General features: G+C 55.0%; 4 protein-coding genes across 4 annotated transcripts; all 4 read right to left on the reverse strand.

The window, feature by feature from the left end:
- Positions 1-227: 227 nt before the first annotated feature.
- Positions 228-1399, reverse strand: LOC124563997 (prestalk protein-like). The gene is made up of 2 exons (XM_047130986.1): positions 1345-1399; positions 228-1180 (listed from the first exon to the last, which is right to left on the reverse strand). The coding sequence occupies exons 1-2, from the start codon at positions 1397-1399 to the stop codon at positions 228-230; spliced, it is 1008 nt and encodes a 335-aa protein (XP_046986942.1).
- A 2178-nt stretch (positions 1400-3577) lies between these two features.
- LOC124563998 lies at positions 3578-8083 on the reverse strand. The gene is made up of 5 exons (XM_047130987.1): positions 7987-8083; positions 6814-7648; positions 5668-6016; positions 4660-4919; positions 3578-4433 (listed from the first exon to the last, which is right to left on the reverse strand). The coding sequence occupies exons 1-5, from the start codon at positions 8081-8083 to the stop codon at positions 3578-3580; spliced, it is 2397 nt and encodes a 798-aa protein (XP_046986943.1).
- Positions 8084-10011: 1928 nt separating this feature from the next.
- LOC124563999 (prestalk protein-like) lies at positions 10012-11183 on the reverse strand. Its single transcript, XM_047130988.1, has 2 exons — positions 11129-11183; positions 10012-10964 (listed from the first exon to the last, which is right to left on the reverse strand). The coding sequence occupies exons 1-2, from the start codon at positions 11181-11183 to the stop codon at positions 10012-10014; spliced, it is 1008 nt and encodes a 335-aa protein (XP_046986944.1).
- An 8594-nt stretch (positions 11184-19777) lies between these two features.
- On the reverse strand, positions 19778-20949 carry LOC124564000 (prestalk protein-like). Its single transcript, XM_047130989.1, has 2 exons — positions 20895-20949; positions 19778-20730 (listed from the first exon to the last, which is right to left on the reverse strand). Exons 1-2 carry the CDS (start codon positions 20947-20949, stop codon positions 19778-19780), a joined length of 1008 nt encoding a protein of 335 aa, XP_046986945.1.
- Between the last annotated feature and the right edge of the window lie 558 nt (positions 20950-21507).

Raw genomic sequence — 21507 nt, forward strand, 5'->3', positions numbered from 1 at the left:
AGCTGTGTGTCCTCGCAAGCTGTGCCGTCTTTGTAAGCTGTGCCGTCCTCGCAAGCTGTGCCGTCCTCGCAAGCTGTGCTGTCCTCGCAAGCTGTGCTGTCCTCGCAAGCTGTGCTGACCTCGCAAGCTGAGCTATCCTCGCAAGCTGTGCTCTCCTCGCAAGCTGTGCTGTCCTCGCAAGCTGTGCTGTCCTCGCAAGGTGTGCTGCCCTCGCAAGGTGTGCTGACCTAGCAAGCTGTGCTGTCCTCGCAACCTGTGCTGTCCTCGCAAGCTGTGCTGTCCTCGCAAGTTGTGCTGTCCTCGCAAGCTATGCTGTCCTCGCAAGCTGTGCTGTCCTCGCAAGCTGTGCTGTCCTCGCAAGCTGTGCTGTCCTCGCAAGCTGTGCTGAGCTCGCAAGCTGTGCTGTCCCCGCAAGCTATGCTGTCCTCGCAAGCTGTGCTGTCCTCGCAAGCTGTGCTGTCCTCGCAAGCCGTGCTGTCCTCGCAAGCCGTGCTGTCCTCGCAACCTGTGCTGTCAACGCAAGCTGTGCTGTCCCCGCAACCTGTGTTGTCCTCGCAAGCTGTGCTGTCCTCGCAAGCTGTGCTGTCCTCGCAAGCTGTGCCGTCTTTGTAAGCTGTGCCGTCCTCGCAAGCTGTGCCGTCCTCGCAAGCTGTGCTGTCCTCACAAGCTGTGCTGTCCTCGCAAGCTGTGCTGACCTCGCAAGCTGAGCTGTTCTCGCAAGCTGTGCTCTCCTCGCAAGCTGTGCTGTCCTCGCAAGCTGTGCTGCCCTCGCAAGGTGTGCTGCCCTCGCAAGGTGTGCTGACCTCGCAAGCTGTGCTGTCCTCGCAAGCTGTGCTGTCCTCGCAAGCTGTGCTGTCCTCGCAAGCTGTGCTGTCCTCGCAAGCTGTGCTGTCCTCGCTAGCTGTGCTGTCCTCGCAAGCTGTGCTGTCCTCGCAAGCTAAGCTGTCCTCGCAAGCTGTGCTGTCCTCGCAAGCTGTGCTGTCCTCGCAAGCTGTGCTGAGCTCGCAAGCTGTGCTGTCCTCGCAAGCTGTGCTGTCCTCGCAAGCTGTGCTGTCCTCGCAAGCTGTGCTGTCCTCGCAAGCTGTGCTGTCCTCGCAAGCTGTGCTGTCCTCACAAGCTTTGCTGTCCTCACAAGCTTTGCTGTCCTCACAAGCTTTGCTGTTCTCGCAAGTTGTGCTGCCTTCGCAAGTTGTGCTGTCCTCTCAAGTTGAGCTGTCCTCTCAAGTTGAGCTGTCCTCTACAGTTGAGCTGTCCTAAACAGATGGACTGTCCTCTCAAGTTGAGCTGTCCTCTCAGGTTGAGGTGTCCTCTCAGGTTGAGATTTCCTCTCAAGTTGGGCTGTACACTGAAGTTGAGCTGCCCTCTCAAGTTGAGCTGCCCTCTCAAGTTGAGCTGCCATCTCAAGTTGAGCTGCCCTCTCAAGTTGAGCTGCCCTCTCAAGTTGAGCTGCCCTCCCAAGTTGAGCTGTCCCCTCAAGTTGAGCTGTCCTCTTAAGATGAGCTGCCTTCTCTAGTTGAGCTGTCCTCTCAAGTTGAGCTGTCCCCTCAAGTTAAGCTGTCCTCTCAAGTTGAACTGTCCTCTCAAGTTGAGATGTCCTCTCAAGTTGACCTCTCCTTCAAGTTTAGCTGTCCTCTGATGTTGAGCTGTCCTCTTCAGATGAGCTGTCCTCGCTAGATGAGCTGTCCTCTCAAGTTGAGCTGCCCTTTCAAGTTGAGCTGTCCTCTCAATTTAAGCTGTCCTGTCAAGTTGAGCTGTCCTCTCAAGTTGAGCTGTCCTCTCAAGTTGAGCTGTCCTCTCAAGTTGAGCTGTCCTCTCAAGTTGAGCTGTCCTCGAAGGCCGTGCTGTCCTCGCAAGTTGTGCTGTCATCGCAAGCTGTGCTGTCCTCGAAAGCTGTGCTGTCCTCCCAAGCTGTGCTGTCCTCGCAAGCTGTGCTCTCCTCGCAAGCTGTGCTGTCCTCGCAAGCCGTGCTGTCCTTGCAAGCCGTGCTGTCCTCGCCAGGTGTGCTGTCCTCACAAGCCGTGCTGTCCTTGCAAGCCGTGCTGTCCTCGGAAGCCGTGCTGTCCACGCAAGCCTTGCTGTCCTCGCAAGCCGTGCTGTCCTCACAAGCTTTGCTGTCCTCACAAGCTTTGCTGTCCTCGCAAGCTTTCCTGTCCTTGTAAGTTGTGCTGTCCTCTCAAGTTGAGCTGTCCTCTCAGGTTGAGGTGTCCTCTCAGGTTGAGATTTCCTCTCAAGTTGAGCTGTACACTGAAGTTGAGCTGCCCTCTCAAGTTGAGCTGCCCTCTCAAGTTGAGCTGCCCTCTCAAGTTGAGCTGCCCTCTCTAGTTGAGCTGCCCTCTGAAGCTGAGCAGCCCTCTCAAGTTGAGCAGTCCTCTCAAGTTTTGCTGTCCTCTGAAGTTGAGCTGTCCTCTCAAGTTGAGCTGTCCTCTCAATTTCAGCTGTCCTCTCAAGTTGAGCTGTCCTCGCAAGCTGTGATGTCCTTGCAAGCTGTGCCATCCTCGCAAGCTGTGCCATCCTCACAAGCTGTGCTGTCCTCGCAAGCTGTCCTGTCCTCGCAAGCTATGCTGTCCTCGCAAGCTGTGCTGTCCTCGCAAGCTGTGCTGTCCTCGCAAGCCGTGCTGTCCTCGCAACCTGTGCTGTCCACGCAAGCTGTGCTGTCCCCGCAACCTGTGTTGTCCTCGCAAGCTGTGCTGTCCTCGCAAGCTGTGCTGTGCTCGCAAGCTGTGCCGTCTTTGTAAGCTGTGCCGTCCTCGCAAGCTGTGCCGTCCTCGCAAGCTGTGCTGTCCTCGCAAGCTGTGCTGTCCTCGCAAGCTGTGCTGTCCTCGCAAGCTGTGCTGTCCGCGTTAGCTGTGCTGTCCTCGCAAGCTGTGCTGTCCTCGCAAGCTGCGCTGTCCTCGCAAGCTGTACTGTCCTCGCAAGCTGTGCTGTCATCGCAAGCCTTGCTGTCCTCGCAAGCCGTGCTGTCCTCGCCGGCCGTGCTGTCTTCGCAAGCTTTGCTGTCTTCGCATGTTGTGCTTTCCTCTCAAGTAGTGCTGTCCTCTCAAGTTGAGCTGTCCTCTCAAGTTGAGCTGTCCTCTCAAGTTGAGCTGTCCTCTCAAGTTGAGCTGCCCTCTTATGTTGAGCTGTCCTCCAAAGCTGAGCTGTCCTCTCAAGTTGAGCTGTCCTCTCAAGTTGAGCTGTCCTCGCAAGCCGTGCTGTCCTCGCAAGTTGTGCTGTCATCGCAAGCTGTGCTGTCCTCGAAAGCTGTGCTGTCCTCCCAATTTGTGCTGTCCTCGCAAGCTGTGCTCTCCTCGCAAGCTGTGCTGTCCTCGCGAGCCGTGCTGTCCTTGCGACTTTTGCTGTCCTCGCAAGCTTTGCTGTCCTCGCAAGCTTTGCTGTCCTCGCGACCTTTGCTGTTCTTGCAAGTTGTGCAGTCCTCGCAAGTTGTGCTGCCCTCTCAAGTTCAGCTGTCCTCACAAGTTGAGCTGCCCTCTCAAGTTGAGCTGCCCTCTCAAGTTGAGCTGCCCTCTCAAGTTGAGCTGCCCTCTTATGTTGAGCTGTCCTCCAAAGTTGAGCTGTCCTCTCAAGTTGAGCTGTCCTCTCAAGTAATGCTGTCCTCGCAACCTGTGCTGTCCACGCAAGCTGTGCTGTCCCCGCAACCTGTGTTGTCCTCGCAAGCTGTGCTGTCCTCGCAAGCTGTGCTGTCCTCGCAAGCTGTGCCGTCTTTGTAAGCTGTGCCGTCCTCGCAAGCTGTGCCGTCCTCGCAAGCTGTGCTGTCCTCGCAAGCTGTGCTGTCCTCGCATGCTGTGCTGACCTCGCAAGCTGAGCTGTCCTCGCAAGCTGTGCTCTCCTCGCAAGCTGTGCTGTCCTCGCAAGCTGTGCTGTCCTGGCAAGGTGTGCTGCCCTCGCAAGGTGTGCTGACCTCGCAAGCTGTGCTGTCCTCGCAAGCTGTGCTGTCCTCGCAAGCTGTGCTGTCCTCGCAAGTTGTCCTGTCCTCGCAAGCTGTGCTGTCCTCGCAAGCTGTGCTGTCCTCGCAAGCTGTGCTGTCCTCGCAAGCTGTGCTGTCCTCGCAAGCTGTGCTGAGCTCGCAAGCTGTGCTGTCCTCGCAAGCTGTGCTGTCCTCGCAAGCTGTGCTGTCCTCGCAAGCCGTGCTGTCCTCGCAAGCCGTGCTGTCCTCGCAACCTGTGCTGTCCACGCAAGCTGTGCTGTCCCCACAACCTGTGTTGTCCTCGCAAGCTGTGCTGTCCTCGCAAGCTGTGCTGTCCTCGCAAGCTGTGCCGTCTTTGTAAGCTGTGCCGTCCTCGCAAGCTGTGCCGCCCTCGCAAGCTGTGCTGTCCTCACAAGCTGTGCTGTCCTCGCAAGCTGTGCTGACCTCGCAAGCTGAGCTGTTCTCACAAGCTGTGCTCTCCTCGCAAGCTGTGCTGTCCTCGCAAGCTATGCTGTCCTCGCAAGGTGTGCTGCCCTCGCAAGGTGTGCTGACCTCGCAAGCTGTGCTGTCCTCTCAAGCTGTGCTGTCTCCGCAAGCTGTGCTGTCCTCGCAAGCTGTGCTGTCCTCGCAAGCTGTGCTGTCCTCGCTAACTGTGCTGTCCTCGCAAGCTGTGCTGTCCTCACAAGCTGTGCTGTCCTCGCAAGCTGTGCTGTCCTCACAAGCTTTGCTGTCCTCACAAGCTTTGCTGTCCTCACAAGCTTTGCTGTCCTCGCAAGCTTTGCTGTCCTCGCAAGTTGTGCTGCCTTCGCAAGTTGTGCTGTCCTCTCAAGTTGAGCTGTCCTCTCAAGTTGAGCTGTCCTCTACAGTTGAGCTGTCCTATACAGATGGACTGTCCTCTCAAGTTGAGCTGTCCTCTCAGGTTGAGGTGTCCTCTCAGGTTGAGATTTCCTCTCAAGTTGGGCTGTACACTGAAGTTGAGCTGCCCTCTCAAGTTGAGCTGCCCTCTCAAGTTGAGCTGCCATCTCAAGTTGAGCTGCCCTCTCAAGTTGAGCTGTCCTCTCAAGTTGTGCTGTCCTCTCAAGTTGAGCTATCCTCTCAAGTTGAGCTATCCTCTCAAGTTGAGCTATCCTCTCAAGTTGAGCTATCCTCTCAAGTTGAGCTATCCTCTCAAGTTGAGCTATCCTCTCAAGTTAAGCTATCCACTCAAGTTGAGCTATCCTCTCAAGTTGAGCTGTCCTCGCAAGCTGTGCTGTCCTCGCAAGCTGTGCTGTCCTCTCAAGTTGTGCTGTCCTCTCAAGTTGAGCTGTCCTCGCAAGCTGTGCTGTCCTCGCAAGCTGTGCTGTCCTCGCAAGCTGTGCTGTCCTCGCAAGCTGTGTTGTTCTCGCAACTTTTACTGTCCCCACAAGGTGTGCTTCCCTCGCAAGGTGTGCTGTCCTTGCAATGTGTGCTGTGCTGTCCTCAAAGTATGCTGTGTTCACAAGGTCACATACACTAACTACGTGTTCTGTCATTGTGAGGATTGCAAAAGCATCTGTTACTCAACTTGCAAGAGTTACCTTGCATGGAGAAGTGACTGCTTACCCAACACTTACTCTGTACATTAGAGATACTGTGCATGCAAGAGTTGCAGCACACACTATTCATGTTCTATCAGGTAAAACCGCTGAATGTGAAGTTCTTCCTATTCATTTTAGTGTATCTGTACATGCAAGTGTTACTATATACATTAAGGTTGCTGCAAATGAAACAGTTACTGAACGTACTAGAGTAATGGCATCCACTAGGTTAATCAAAAAGTTTGTTGTCCTCGCAAGCTGTGCTGTCCTTGCAACCTGTGCTGTCCTCGCAAGCTGTGCTGTCCTCTCAAGCTGTGCTGTCCTTTCAAGCTGTGCTGTCCTCGCAAGTTGTGCTGTACTCGCAACTTGTGCAGTACTGTCAACTTGTGCTGTCCTCACAAGTTGTGCTGTACTCGCAACTTGTGCAGCACTGTCAACTTGTGCTGTCCTCACAAGTTGTGCTGTCCTCGCAAATTGCGCTGTCCCCACAAATTGTGCTGTCCCCGCAAGGTGTGCTTCCCACACAAGGTGTGCTGTCCTTGCAATGTGTGCTGTGCTGTCATCAAAAAGTATGCTGTGTTCACAAGGTCAGATACACTAACTACATGTTCTGTCATTGTGAGGATTGCCGGTGTCAATATCTGTGCCGTCAATGTAAGCTGTACTGTCCTCACAGATTTTGCACTCATCATAAGGTGAGCAGGAATGGCATGGCACAATATGCACTTATCAGAAAATGTGTTTTTCCTCCCAACATGTTGTACCTTAATATGGTGTTCTGTCCTCGCTTCTTTAACGGTCCTGAAAATATTTGCTGTTCTCATAAGATACGCCGTCCTCAAAAAGTATGCTGCTGCACAAGGTGTGTTGTCCTCGAAAGATGTCCTTTCCTTGCGGGCTGTTTTGTCCTTGCAAGGGGTGTGCATTCTGTGCAAGGTGAGCTGTCCTCACTGGTTGTGCTGTCCATGAAAATTATTCTGCCCCCCACATGGTGAGCTGTACTGCCAACATGTGCTAACCTCATAATGAGTGCAGCAATCAGAAGGCATGCAGTCATTGGAACACATAATTTTTCACAAAATATGCCATCTTCATATATTGTCCTATCCCCACACAGTGTACTAACATTACAAGGCATTCTCTCCTCATGGGGTAAGCCTCCCTTATAAAATGTCCTCTCATTCCAACATGTGCTCTCCCTTTAAGGTGTGCGGACTGCCTAAAGTGAGCTGTCCCCTGCATATCTGCCATCTTCTTAACACTTGATGTACTCAGTAGGTGTGCAATTTTATTGGTGTCTTGTGTTCTGAAGGTGTCTTTGCAGGGCGAGCTGTCTTCACAAGGCATCCTAACTTCACAGGTGTGCAGTCTTCACTAAGTGTGCAGTGCTTGTGAGGTGTGCTGTCCCTGCATGGTGTGCAATCCTCACATGGTGTGCCATCTTCGAATGATGTGCCATCCTCGAATGGTGTGCCGTCCTCGAATGGTGTGCCGTCCTCGAATGGTGTGCCGTCCTCGAATGGTGTGTCGTCCTCGAATGGTGTGCCGTCCTCGAATGGAGTGCCGTCCTCGAATGGTGTGCCGTCCTCGCTTGGTGTGCCGTCCTCGCTTGGTGTGCCGTCCTCGCAAGGTGTGCCGTCCTCGCAAGGTGTGCCGTCCTCGCAAGGTGTGCCGTCCTCGCAAGGTGTGCCGTCCTCGCAAGGTGTGCCGTCCTCGCAAGGTGTGCCGTCCTCGCAAGCTGTGCCGTCCGCGCAAGGTGTGCCGTCCGCGCAAGGTGTGCCGTCCGCGCAAGGTGTGCCGTCCGCGCAAGGTGTGCCGTCCGCGCAAGGTGTGCCGTCCGCGCAAGGTGTGCCGTCCGCGCAAGGTGTGCCGTCCTCGCTTGGTGTGCCGTCCTCGCTTGGTGTGCCATCCTCGCTTGGTGTGCCGTCCTCGCTTGGTGTGCCGTCCTCGCTTGGTGTGCCGTCCTCGCAAGGTGTGCCGTCCTCGCAAGGTGTGCCGTCCTCGCTTGGTGTGCCGTCCTCGCTTGGTGTGCCGTCCTCGCTTGGTGTGCCGTCCTCGCTTGGTGTGCCGTCCTCGCTTGGTGTGCCGTCCTCGCTTGGTGTGCCGTCCTCCCTTCGTGTGCCGTCCTCGCTTGGTGTGCCGTCCTCGCTTGGTGTGCCGTCTTCGCGAGGTGTGCCATCCTTGCAAGCTGTGCTGTACTCACATACAATGCATGACAAGCCCACCTTGCAGAGCAAGCTGAGCTCACATTGTGTGGTTCTACCATCCCAAGATGTTCTGTCCTCACATAATGCGCTGTCCTCAGTAGGGATGCTGCCCTCAAAAGGAGTGGTGTCCACGCTTCACGTTCTGTCCTTCAATAGAGTCACTTCCTAATAGTATGTGCCATCTCCCATCAGTGTAGTCTCTCACAATCTGTACTGTCTTTCGAATGTGTGTTGCCCCTGGTAGCTGTGCTTCCCTTTCATGGTGAGCTGTGAGGTGCGCTGACAAGTGCGACTGATATCAGAATGTATGCTCCTCTACCTGTAGCAACATGTCTCTTTCTTAAATTAACTTCCTCACAATCTGGGATTATTTCATTAAGAGAGTTATCGCACAAGGTGTACTGCCTACACGTCATGATGCTTGGACATGGTTTGCAGTCCTTACACTGCATGACGTCCACAAAGATCTTCTCACTTAATAGGAGTGATGAAATCAGACTATGCAGTAATAACAGTGTGTAAAGACTTTGCAAGGTGTGCAGAATTTTTAAGGAGTGCAGCCCTTGCAAAGAGTGAGACTTTCAATGACTGTAGCCTTCTCAATGACTGCAACGTTCACATTGAGTGCAGCCTCCGCAGGGAGTGCAGCCTCCACATGGAGTGTAGTCTCTGCATGGAGTGCAGCCGTCACTAGGAGTACACATTTCGCAGAAAATGTAGCCTCCACACGGAGTACACCCTTCGCACAGAGTTCAGTCTTTGCATGCAGTGCAGCAGGTTTCACACAGAGTGCAGCCCTCGAACAGAGTGCAGCCCTCGAACAGAGTGCAGCCTTCGCATGGAGTGTAGCCTTCGCATGGAGTGTAGCCTTTGCATGGAGTGTAGCCATTGCATGGAGTGTAGCCTTTGCATGGAGTGTAGCCATTGCATGGAGTGTAGCCTTTGCATGGAGTGTAGCCTTTGCATGGAGTGTAGCCTTTGCATGGAGTGTAGCCTTCGCATGGAGTGTAGCCTTCGCATGGAGTGTAGCCTTTGCATGGAGTGTAGCCTTCGCATGGAGTGTAGCCTTCGCATGGAGTGTAGCCTTCGCATGGTGTGTAGCCTTCGCATGGAGTGTAGCCTTCGCATGGAGTGTAGCCTTCGCATGGAGTGTAGCCTGCGCATGGAGTGCAGCCTTTGCATGGAGTGCAGCCTTCGCATGGAGTGCAGCCTTCGCATGGAGTGCAGCCTTAGCATGGAGTGCAGCCTTCGCATGGAGTGCAGCATTCGCATGGAGTGCAGCCTTCCCATGAAGTGCAACCATCGCACTGTGTGCAGCCTTCGAACGGAGTGCAGCGTTCGCAAGAAGTGCAGCCAACGTAAGGAGCACAGCCTTTGCACAGAGTGCATTCTTTGCACAGGATGCAGCGTATGCACGGGGTGCAGCCTTCGAATGAAATGCAGTTTTCGCATGGAGTGCAGCCTTTGGATGGAGTGCAACCGTTGCTCGGAGTGCAACCTTCGCACGGAGTACAATCCTTGCTCAGAGTGCAACCTTTGCTCGGAGTGCAACCTTTGCTCGGAGTGCAACCTTCGCTCGGAGTGCAGCCTTCGCTTGGAGTGCACCCTTTTCTCGGAGTGCTGCCTTCGCAAGGCGTGCAGCCTTCACAAGGAGTGCAGCCTTTGCAAGGAGTGCAGCCTTCGCAAGGAGTGCAGCCTTCGCAAGGAGTGCAGCCTTCGCAAGGTGTGCAGCCTTTGCAAGGAGTCCAGCCTTTGCAAGGAGTGCAGCCTTCGCAAGGTGTGCTGTCCACGCAAGCCTTGCTGTCCTCGCAAGCCGTGCTGTCCTCACAAGCTTTGCAGTCCTCACAAGCTTTGCTGTCCTCGCAAGCTTTCCTGTCCTCGCAAGCTGTGCCGTCCTCGCAAGCTGAGCCCTCCTCGCAAGCTGTGCTGTCCTCGCAAGCCGTGCTGTCCTCGCAAGCTATGCTGTCCTCGCAAGCTGTGCTGTCCTCGCAAGCTGTGCTGTCCTCGCAAGCCGTGCTGTTCTCGCAAGCCGTGCTGTCCTCACAACCTGTGCTGTCCACGCAAGCTGTGCTGTCCCCGCAACCTGTGTTGTCCTCGCAAGCTGTGCTGTCCTCGCAAGCTGTGTGTCCTCGCAAGCTGTGCCGTCTTTGTAAGCTGTGCCGTCCTCGCAAGCTGTGCCGTCCTCGCAAGCTGTGCTGTCCTCGCAAGCTGTGCTGTCCTCGCAAGCTGTGCTGACCTCGCAAGCTGAGCTATCCTCGCAAGCTGTGCTCTCCTCGCAAGCTGTGCTGTCCTCGCAAGCTGTGCTGTCCTCGCAAGGTGTGCTGCCCTCGCAAGGTGTGCTGACCTAGCAAGCTGTGCTGTCCTCGCAACCTGTGCTGTCCTCGCAAGCTGTGCTGTCCTCGCAAGTTGTGCTGTCCTCGCAAGCTATGCTGTCCTCGCAAGCTGTGCTGTCCTCGCAAGCTGTGCTGTCCTCGCAAGCTGTGCTGTCCTCGCAAGCTGTGCTGAGCTCGCAAGCTGTGCTGTCCCCGCAAGCTATGCTGTCCTCGCAAGCTGTGCTGTCCTCGCAAGCTGTGCTGTCCTCGCAAGCCGTGCTGTCCTCGCAAGCCGTGCTGTCCTCGCAACCTGTGCTGTCAACGCAAGCTGTGCTGTCCCCGCAACCTGTGTTGTCCTCGCAAGCTGTGCTGTCCTCGCAAGCTGTGCTGTCCTCGCAAGCTGTGCCGTCTTTGTAAGCTGTGCCGTCCTCGCAAGCTGTGCCGTCCTCGCAAGCTGTGCTGTCCTCACAAGCTGTGCTGTCCTCGCAAGCTGTGCTGACCTCGCAAGCTGAGCTGTTCTCGCAAGCTGTGCTCTCCTCGCAAGCTGTGCTGTCCTCGCAAGCTGTGCTGCCCTCGCAAGGTGTGCTGCCCTCGCAAGGTGTGCTGACCTCGCAAGCTGTGCTGTCCTCGCAAGCTGTGCTGTCCTCGCAAGCTGTGCTGTCCTCGCAAGCTGTGCTGTCCTCGCAAGCTGTGCTGTCCTCGCTAGCTGTGCTGTCCTCGCAAGCTGTGCTGTCCTCGCAAGCTAAGCTGTCCTCGCAAGCTGTGCTGTCCTCGCAAGCTGTGCTGTCCTCGCAAGCTGTGCTGAGCTCGCAAGCTGTGCTGTCCTCGCAAGCTGTGCTGTCCTCGCAAGCTGTGCTGTCCTCGCAAGCTGTGCTGTCCTCGCAAGCTGTGCTGTCCTCGCAAGCTGTGCTGTCCTCACAAGCTTTGCTGTCCTCACAAGCTTTGCTGTCCTCACAAGCTTTGCTGTTCTCGCAAGTTGTGCTGCCTTCGCAAGTTGTGCTGTCCTCTCAAGTTGAGCTGTCCTCTCAAGTTGAGCTGTCCTCTACAGTTGAGCTGTCCTAAACAGATGGACTGTCCTCTCAAGTTGAGCTGTCCTCTCAGGTTGAGGTGTCCTCTCAGGTTGAGATTTCCTCTCAAGTTGGGCTGTACACTGAAGTTGAGCTGCCCTCTCAAGTTGAGCTGCCCTCTCAAGTTGAGCTGCCATCTCAAGTTGAGCTGCCCTCTCAAGTTGAGCTGCCCTCTCAAGTTGAGCTGCCCTCCCAAGTTGAGCTGTCCCCTCAAGTTGAGCTGTCCTCTTAAGATGAGCTGCCTTCTCTAGTTGAGCTGTCCTCTCAAGTTGAGCTGTCCCCTCAAGTTAAGCTGTCCTCTCAAGTTGAACTGTCCTCTCAAGTTGAGATGTCCTCTCAAGTTGACCTCTCCTTCAAGTTTAGCTGTCCTCTGATGTTGAGCTGTCCTCTTCAGATGAGCTGTCCTCGCTAGATGAGCTGTCCTCTCAAGTTGAGCTGCCCTTTCAAGTTGAGCTGTCCTCTCAATTTAAGCTGTCCTGTCAAGTTGAGCTGTCCTCTCAAGTTGAGCTGTCCTCTCAAGTTGAGCTGTCCTCTCAAGTTGAGCTGTCCTCTCAAGTTGAGCTGTCCTCGAAGGCCGTGCTGTCCTCGCAAGTTGTGCTGTCATCGCAAGCTGTGCTGTCCTCGAAAGCTGTGCTGTCCTCCCAAGCTGTGCTGTCCTCGCAAGCTGTGCTCTCCTCGCAAGCTGTGCTGTCCTCGCAAGCCGTGCTGTCCTTGCAAGCCGTGCTGTCCTCGCCAGGTGTGCTGTCCTCACAAGCCGTGCTGTCCTTGCAAGCCGTGCTGTCCTCGGAAGCCGTGCTGTCCACGCAAGCCTTGCTGTCCTCGCAAGCCGTGCTGTCCTCACAAGCTTTGCTGTCCTCACAAGCTTTGCTGTCCTCGCAAGCTTTCCTGTCCTTGTAAGTTGTGCTGTCCTCTCAAGTTGAGCTGTCCTCTCAGGTTGAGGTGTCCTCTCAGGTTGAGATTTCCTCTCAAGTTGAGCTGTACACTGAAGTTGAGCTGCCCTCTCAAGTTGAGCTGCCCTCTCAAGTTGAGCTGCCCTCTCAAGTTGAGCTGCCCTCTCTAGTTGAGCTGCCCTCTGAAGCTGAGCAGCCCTCTCAAGTTGAGCAGTCCTCTCAAGTTTTGCTGTCCTCTGAAGTTGAGCTGTCCTCTCAAGTTGAGCTGTCCTCTCAATTTCAGCTGTCCTCTCAAGTTGAGCTGTCCTCGCAAGCTGTGATGTCCTTGCAAGCTGTGCCATCCTCGCAAGCTGTGCCATCCTCACAAGCTGTGCTGTCCTCGCAAGCTGTCCTGTCCTCGCAAGCTATGCTGTCCTCGCAAGCTGTGCTGTCCTCGCAAGCTGTGCTGTCCTCGCAAGCCGTGCTGTCCTCGCAACCTGTGCTGTCCACGCAAGCTGTGCTGTCCCCGCAACCTGTGTTGTCCTCGCAAGCTGTGCTGTCCTCGCAAGCTGTGCTGTGCTCGCAAGCTGTGCCGTCTTTGTAAGCTGTGCCGTCCTCGCAAGCTGTGCCGTCCTCGCAAGCTGTGCTGTCCTCGCAAGCTGTGCTGTCCTCGCAAGCTGTGCTGTCCTCGCAAGCTGTGCTGTCCGCGTTAGCTGTGCTGTCCTCGCAAGCTGTGCTGTCCTCGCAAGCTGCGCTGTCCTCGCAAGCTGTACTGTCCTCGCAAGCTGTGCTGTCATCGCAAGCCTTGCTGTCCTCGCAAGCCGTGCTGTCCTCGCCGGCCGTGCTGTCTTCGCAAGCTTTGCTGTCTTCGCATGTTGTGCTTTCCTCTCAAGTAGTGCTGTCCTCTCAAGTTGAGCTGTCCTCTCAAGTTGAGCTGTCCTCTCAAGTTGAGCTGTCCTCTCAAGTTGAGCTGCCCTCTTATGTTGAGCTGTCCTCCAAAGCTGAGCTGTCCTCTCAAGTTGAGCTGTCCTCTCAAGTTGAGCTGTCCTCGCAAGCCGTGCTGTCCTCGCAAGTTGTGCTGTCATCGCAAGCTGTGCTGTCCTCGAAAGCTGTGCTGTCCTCCCAATTTGTGCTGTCCTCGCAAGCTGTGCTCTCCTCGCAAGCTGTGCTGTCCTCGCGAGCCGTGCTGTCCTTGCGACTTTTGCTGTCCTCGCAAGCTTTGCTGTCCTCGCAAGCTTTGCTGTCCTCGCGACCTTTGCTGTTCTTGCAAGTTGTGCAGTCCTCGCAAGTTGTGCTGCCCTCTCAAGTTCAGCTGTCCTCACAAGTTGAGCTGCCCTCTCAAGTTGAGCTGCCCTCTCAAGTTGAGCTGCCCTCTCAAGTTGAGCTGCCCTCTTATGTTGAGCTGTCCTCCAAAGTTGAGCTGTCCTCTCAAGTTGAGCTGTCCTCTCAAGTAATGCTGTCCTCGCAACCTGTGCTGTCCACGCAAGCTGTGCTGTCCCCGCAACCTGTGTTGTCCTCGCAAGCTGTGCTGTCCTCGCAAGCTGTGCTGTCCTCGCAAGCTGTACCGTCTTTGTAAGCTGTGCCGTCCTCGCAAGCTGTGCCGTCCTCGCAAGCTGTGCTGTCCTCGCAAGCTGTGCTGTCCTCGCATGCTGTGCTGACCTCGCAAGCTGAGCTGTCCTCGCAAGCTGTGCTCTCCTCGCAAGCTGTGCTGTCCTCGCAAGCTGTGCTGTCCTGGCAAGGTGTGCTGCCCTCGCAAGGTGTGCTGACCTCGCAAGCTGTGCTGTCCTCGCAAGCTGTGCTGTCCTCGCAAGCTGTGCTGTCCTCGCAAGTTGTCCTGTCCTCGCAAGCTGTGCTGTCCTCGCAAGCTGTGCTGTCCTCGCAAGCTGTGCTGTCCTCGCAAGCTGTGCTGTCCTCGCAAGCTGTGCTGAGCTCGCAAGCTGTGCTGTCCTCGCAAGCTGTGCTGTCCTCGCAAGCTGTGCTGTCCTCGCAAGCCGTGCTGTCCTCGCAAGCCGTGCTGTCCTCGCAACCTGTGCTGTCCACGCAAGCTGTGCTGTCCCCACAACCTGTGTTGTCCTCGCAAGCTGTGCTGTCCTCGCAAGCTGTGCTGTCCTCGCAAGCTGTGCCGTCTTTGTAAGCTGTGCCGTCCTCGCAAGCTGTGCCGCCCTCGCAAGCTGTGCTGTCCTCACAAGCTGTGCTGTCCTCGCAAGCTGTGCTGACCTCGCAAGCTGAGCTGTTCTCACAAGCTGTGCTCTCCTCGCAAGCTGTGCTGTCCTCGCAAGCTATGCTGTCCTCGCAAGGTGTGCTGCCCTCGCAAGGTGTGCTGACCTCGCAAGCTGTGCTGTCCTCTCAAGCTGTGCTGTCTCCGCAAGCTGTGCTGTCCTCGCAAGCTGTGCTGTCCTCGCAAGCTGTGCTGTCCTCGCTAACTGTGCTGTCCTCGCAAGCTGTGCTGTCCTCACAAGCTGTGCTGTCCTCGCAAGCTGTGCTGTCCTCACAAGCTTTGCTGTCCTCACAAGCTTTGCTGTCCTCACAAGCTTTGCTGTCCTCGCAAGCTTTGCTGTCCTCGCAAGTTGTGCTGCCTTCGCAAGTTGTGCTGTCCTCTCAAGTTGAGCTGTCCTCTCAAGTTGAGCTGTCCTCTACAGTTGAGCTGTCCTATACAGATGGACTGTCCTCTCAAGTTGAGCTGTCCTCTCAGGTTGAGGTGTCCTCTCAGGTTGAGATTTCCTCTCAAGTTGGGCTGTACACTGAAGTTGAGCTGCCCTCTCAAGTTGAGCTGCCCTCTCAAGTTGAGCTGCCATCTCAAGTTGAGCTGCCCTCTCAAGTTGAGCTGTCCTCTCAAGTTGTGCTGTCCTCTCAAGTTGAGCTATCCTCTCAAGTTGAGCTATCCTCTCAAGTTGAGCTATCCTCTCAAGTTGAGCTATCCTCTCAAGTTGAGCTATCCTCTCAAGTTGAGCTATCCTCTCAAGTTAAGCTATCCACTCAAGTTGAGCTATCCTCTCAAGTTGAGCTGTCCTCGCAAGCTGTGCTGTCCTCGCAAGCTGTGCTGTCCTCTCAAGTTGTGCTGTCCTCTCAAGTTGAGCTGTCCTCGCAAGCTGTGCTGTCCTCGCAAGCTGTGCTGTCCTCGCAAGCTGTGCTGTCCTCGCAAGCTGTGTTGTTCTCGCAACTTTTACTGTCCCCACAAGGTGTGCTTCCCTCGCAAGGTGTGCTGTCCTTGCAATGTGTGCTGTGCTGTCCTCAAAGTATGCTGTGTTCACAAGGTCACATACACTAACTACGTGTTCTGTCATTGTGAGGATTGCAAAAGCATCTGTTACTCAACTTGCAAGAGTTACCTTGCATGGAGAAGTGACTGCTTACCCAACACTTACTCTGTACATTAGAGATACTGTGCATGCAAGAGTTGCAGCACACACTATTCATGTTCTATCAGGTAAAACCGCTGAATGTGAAGTTCTTCCTATTCATTTTAGTGTATCTGTACATGCAAGTGTTACTATATACATTAAGGTTGCTGCAAATGAAACAGTTACTGAACGTACTAGAGTAATGGCATCCACTAGGTTAATCAAAAAGTTTGTTGTCCTCGCAAGCTGTGCTGTCCTTGCAACCTGTGCTGTCCTCGCAAGCTGTGCTGTCCTCTCAAGCTGTGCTGTCCTTTCAAGCTGTGCTGTCCTCGCAAGTTGTGCTGTACTCGCAACTTGTGCAGTACTGTCAACTTGTGCTGTCCTCACAAGTTGTGCTGTACTCGCAACTTGTGCAGCACTGTCAACTTGTGCTGTCCTCACAAGTTGTGCTGTCCTCGCAAATTGCGCTGTCCCCACAAATTGTGCTGTCCCCGCAAGGTGTGCTTCCCACACAAGGTGTGCTGTCCTTGCAATGTGTGCTGTGCTGTCATCAAAAAGTATGCTGTGTTCACAAGGTCAGATACACTAACTACATGTTCTGTCATTGTGAGGATTGCCGGTGTCAATATCTGTGCCGTCAATGTAAGCTGTACTGTCCTCACAGATTTTGCACTCATCATAAGGTGAGCAGGAATGGCATGGCACAATATGCACTTATCAGAAAATGTGTTTTTCCTCCCAACATGTTGTACCTTAATATGGTGTTCTGTCCTCGCTTCTTTAACGGTCCTGAAAATATTTGCTGTTCTCATAAGATACGCCGTCCTCAAAAAGTATGCTGCTGCACAAGGTGTGTTGTCCTCGAAAGATGTCCTTTCCTTGCGGGCTGTTTTGTCCTTGCAAGGGGTGTGCATTCTGTGCAAGGTGAGCTGTCCTCACTGGTTGTGCTGTCCATGAAAATTATTCTGCCCCCCACATGGTGAGCTGTACTGCCAACATGTGCTAACCTCATAATGAGTGCAGCAATCAGAAGGCATGCAGTCATTGGAACACATAATTTTTCACAAAATATGCCATCTTCATATATTGTCCTATCCCCACACAGTGTACTAACATTACAAGGCATTCTCTCCTCATGGGGTAAGCCTCCCTTATAAAATGTCCTCTCATTCCAACATGTGCTCTCCCTTTAAGGTGTGCGGACTGCCTAAAGTGAGCTGTCCCCTGCATATCTGCCATCTTCTTAACACTTGATGTACTCAGTAGGTGTGCAATTTTATTGGTGTCTTGTGTTCTGAAGGTGTCTTTGCAGGGCGAGCTGTCTTCACAAGGCATCCTAACTTCACAGGTGTGCAGTCTTCACTAAGTGTGCAGTGCTTGTGAGGTGTGCTGTCCCTGCATGGTGTGCCATCCTCACATGGTGTGCCATCTTCGAATGATGTGCCATCCTCGAATGGTGTGCCGTCCTCGAATGGTGTGCCGTCCTCGAATGGTGTGCCGTCCTCGAATGGTGTGTCGTCCTCGAATGGTGTGCCGTCCTCGAATGGAGTGCCGTCCTCGAATGGTGTGCCGTCCTCGCTTGGTGTGCCGTCCTCGCTTGGTGTGCCGTCCTCGCAAGGTGTGCCGTCCTCGCAAGGTGTGCCGTCCTCGCAAGGTGTGCCGTCCTCGCAAGGTGTGCCGTCCTCGCAAGGTGTGCCGTCCTCGCAAGGTGTGCCGTCCTCGCAAGCTGTGCCGTCCGCGCAAGGTGTGCCGTCCGCGCAAGGTGTGCCGTCCGCGCAAGGTGTGCCGTCCGCGCAAGGTGTGCCGTCCGCGCAAGGTGTGCCGTCCGCGCAAGGTGTGCCGTCCGCGCAAGGTGTGCCGTCCTCGCTTGGTGTGCCGTCCTCGCTTGGTGTGCCATCCTCGCTTGGTGTGCCGTCCTCGCTTGGTGTGCCGTCCTCGCTTGGTGTGCCGTCCTCGCAAGGTGTGCCGTCCTCGCAAGGTGTGCCGTCCTCGCTTGGTGTGCCGTCCTCGCTTGGTGTGCCGTCCTCGCTTGGTGTGCCGTCCTCGCTTGGTGTGCCGTCCTCGCTTGGTGTGCCGTCCTCGCTTGGTGTGCCGTCCTCGCTTGGTGTGCCGTCCTCGCTTGGTGTGCCGTCTTCGCGAGGTGTGCCATCCTTGCAAGCTGTGCTGTACTCACATACAATGCATGACAAGCCCACCTTGCAGAGCAAGCTGAGCTCACATTGTGTGGTTCTACCATCCCAAGATGTTCTGTCCTCACATAATGCGCTGTCCTCAGTAGGGATGCTGCCCTCAAAAGGAGTGGTGTCCACGCTTCACGTTCTGTCCTTCAATAGAGTCACTTCCTAATAGTATGTGCCATCTCCCATCAGTGTAGTCTCTCACAATCTGTACTGTCTTTCGAATGTGTGTTGCCCCTGGTAGCTGTGCTTCCCTTTCATGGTGAGCTGTGAGGTGCGCTGACAAGTGCGACTGATATCAGAATGTATGCTCCTCTACCTGTAGCAACATGTCTCTTTCTTAAATTAACTTCCTCACAATCTGGGATTATTTCATTAAGAGAGTTATCGCACAAGGTGTACTGCCTACACGTCATGATGCTTGGACATGGTTTGCAGTCCTTACACTGCATGACGTCCACAAAGATCTTCTCACTTAATAGGAGTGATGAAATCAGACTATGCAGTAATAACAGTGTGTAAAGACTTTGCAAGGTGTGCAGAATTTTTAAGGAGTGCAGCCCTTGCAAAGAGTGAGACTTTCAATGACTGTAGCCTTCTCAATGACTGCAACGTTCACATTGAGTGCAGCCTCCGCAGGGAGTGCAGCCTCCACATGGAGTGTAGTCTCTGCATGGAGTGCAGCCGTCACTAGGAGTACACATTTCGCAGAAAATGTAGCCTCCACACGGAGTACACCCTTCGCACAGAGTTCAGTCTTTGCATGCAGTGCAGCAGGTTTCACACAGAGTGCAGCCCTCGAACAGAGTGCAGCCCTCGAACAGAGTGCAGCCTTCGCATGGAGTGTAGCCTTCGCATGGAGTGTAGCCTTTGCATGGAGTGTAGCCATTGCATGGAGTGTAGCCTTTGCATGGAGTGTAGCCATTGCATGGAGTGTAGCCTTTGCATGGAGTGTAGCCTTTGCATGGAGTGTAGCCTTTGCATGGAGTGTAGCCTTCGCATGGAGTGTAGCCTTCGCATGGAGTGTAGCCTTTGCATGGAGTGTAGCCTTCGCATGGAGTGTAGCCTTCGCATGGAGTGTAGCCTTCGCATGGTGTGTAGCCTTCGCATGGAGTGTAGCCTTCGCATGGAGTGTAGCCTTCGCATGGAGTGTAGCCTGCGCATGGAGTGCAGCCTTTGCATGGAGTGCAGCCTTCGCATGGAGTGCAGCCTTCGCATGGAGTGCAGCCTTAGCATGGAGTGCAGCCTTCGCATGGAGTGCAGCATTCGCATGGAGTGCAGCCTTCCCATGAAGTGCAACCATCGCACTGTGTGCAGCCTTCGAACGGAGTGCAGCGTTCGCAAGAAGTGCAGCCAACGTAAGGAGCACAGCCTTTGCACAGAGTGCATTCTTTGCACAGGATGCAGCGTATGCACGGGGTGCAGCCTTCGAATGAAATGCAGTTTTCGCATGGAGTGCAGCCTTTGGATGGAGTGCAACCGTTGCTCGGAGTGCAACCTTCGCACGGAGTACAATCCTTGCTCAGAGTGCAACCTTTGCTCGGAGTGCAACCTTTGCTCGGAGTGCAACCTTCGCTCGGAGTGCAGCCTTCGCTTGGAGTGCACCCTTTTCTCGGAGTGCTGCCTTCGCAAGGCGTGCAGCCTTCACAAGGAGTGCAGCCTTTGCAAGGAGTGCAGCCTTCGCAAGGAGTGCAGCCTTCGCAAGGAGTGCAGCCTTCGCAAGGTGTGCAGCCTTTGCAAGGAGTCCAGCCTTTGCAAGGAGTGCAGCCTTCGCAAGGTGTGCTGTCCACGCAAGCCTTGCTGTCCTCGCAAGCCGTGCTGTCCTCACAAGCTTTGCAGTCCTCACAAGCTTTGCTGTCCTCGCAAGCTTTCCTGTCCTCGCAAGCTGTGCCGTCCTCGCAAGCTGAGCCCTCCTCGCAAGCTGTGCTGTCCTCGCAAGCCGTGCTGTCCTCGCAAGCTATGCTGTCCTCGCAAGCTGTGCTGTCCTCGCAAGCTGTGCTGTCCTCGCAAGCCGTGCTGTTCTCGCAAGCCGTGCTGTCCTCACAACCTGTGCTGTCCACGCAAGCTGTGCTGTCCCCGCAACCTGTGTTGTCCTCGCAAGCTGTGCTGTCCTCGCAAGCTGTGTGTCCTCGCAAGCTGTGCCGTCTTTGTAAGCTGTGCCGTCCTCGCAAGCTGTGCCGTCCTCGCAAGCTGTGCTGTCCTCGCAAGCTGTGCTGTCCTCGCAAGCTGTGCTGACCTCGCAAGCTGAGCTATCCTCGCAAGCTGTGCTCTCCTCGCAAGCTGTGCTGTCCTCGCAAGCTGTGCTGTCCTCGCAAGGTGTGCTGCCCTCGCAAGGTGTGCTGACCTAGCAAGCTGTGCTGTCCTCGCAACCTGTGCTGTCCTCGCAAGCTGTGCTGTCCTCGCAAGTTGTGCTGTCCTCGCAAGCTATGCTGTCCTCGCAAGCTGTGCTGTCCTCGCAAGCTGTGCTGTCCTCGCAAGCTGTGCTGTCCTCGCAAGCTGTGCTGAGCTCGCAAGCTGTGCTGTCCCCGCAAGCTATGCTGTCCTCGCAAGCTGTGCTGTCCTCGCAAGCTGTGCTGTCCTCGCAAGCCGTGCTGTCCTCGCAAGCCGTGCTGTCCTCGCAACCTGTGCTGTCAACGCAAGCTGTGCTGTCCCCGCAACCTGTGTTGTCCTCGCAAGCTGTGCTGTCCTCGCAAGCTGTGCTGTCCTCGCAAGCTGTGCCGTCTTTGTAAGCTGTGCCGTCCTCGCAAGCTGTGCCGTCCTCGCAAGCTGTGCTGTCCTCACAAGCTGTGCTGTCCTCGCAAGCTGTGCTGACCTCGCAAGCTGAGCTGTTCTCGCAAGCTGTGCTCTCCTCGCAAGCTGTGCTGTCCTCGCAAGCTGTGCTGCCCTCGCAAGGTGTGCTGCCCTCGCAAGGTGTGCTGACCTCGCAAGCTGTGCTGTCCTCGCAAGCTGTGCTGTCCTCGCAAGCTGTGCTGTCCTCGCAAGCTGTGCTGTCCTCGCAAGCTGTGCTGTCCTCGCTAGCTGTGCTGTCCTCGCAAGCTGTGCTGTCCTCGCAAGCTAAGCTGTCCTCGCAAGCTGTGCTGTCCTCGCAAGCTGTGCTGTCCTCGCAAGCTGTGCTGAGCTCGCAAGCTGTGCTGTCCTCGCAAGCTGTGCTGTCCTCGCAAGCTGTGCTGTCCTCGCAAGCTGTGCTGTCCTCGCAAGCTGTGCTGTCCTCGCAAGCTGTGCTGTCCTCACAAGCTTTGCTGTCCTCACAAGCTTTGCTGTCCTCACAAGCTTTGCTGTTCTCGCAAGTTGTGCTGCCTTCGCAAGTTGTGCTGTCCTCTCAAGTTGAGCTGTCCTCTCAAGTTGAGCTGTCCTCTACAGTTGAGCTGTCCTAAACAGATGGACTGTCCTCTCAAGTTGAGCTGTCCTCTCAGGTTGAGGTGTCCTCTCAGGTTGAGATTTCCTCTCAAGTTGGGCTGTACACTGAAGTTGAGCTGCCCTCTCAAGTTGAGCTGCCCTCTCAAGTTGAGCTGCCATCTCAAGTTGAGCTGCCCTCTCAAGTTGAGCTGCCCTCTCAAGTTGAGCTGCCCTCCCAAGTTGAGCTGTCCCCTCAAGTTGAGCTGTCCTCTTAAGATGAGCTGCCTTCTCTAGTTGAGCTGTCCTCTCAAGTTGAGCTGTCCCCTCAAGTTAAGCTGTCCTCTCAAGTTGAACTGTCCTCTCAAGTTGAGATGTCCTCTCAAGTTGACCTCTCCTTCAAGTTTAGCTGTCCTCTGATGTTGAGCTGTCCTCTTCAGATGAGCTGTCCTCGCTAGATGAGCTGTCCTCTCAAGTTGAGCTGCCCTTTCAAGTTGAGCTGTCCTCTCAATTTAAGCTGTCCTGTCAAGTTGAGCTGTCCTCTCAAGTTGAGCTGTCCTCTCAAGTTGAGCTGTCCTCTCAAGTTGAGCTGTCCTCTCAAGTTGAGCTGTCCTCGAAGGCCGTGCTGTCCTCGCAAGTTGTGCTGTCATCGCAAGCTGTGCTGTCCTCGAAAGCTGTGCTGTCCTCCCAAGCTGTGCTGTCCTCGCAAGCTGTGCTCTCCTCGCAAGCTGTGCTGTCCTC

The sequence above is a fragment of the Schistocerca americana genome, unplaced genomic scaffold, assembly GCF_021461395.2.
Source record: "Schistocerca americana isolate TAMUIC-IGC-003095 unplaced genomic scaffold, iqSchAmer2.1 HiC_scaffold_1264, whole genome shotgun sequence".
NCBI lineage: Eukaryota > Metazoa > Arthropoda > Insecta > Orthoptera > Acrididae > Schistocerca > Schistocerca americana.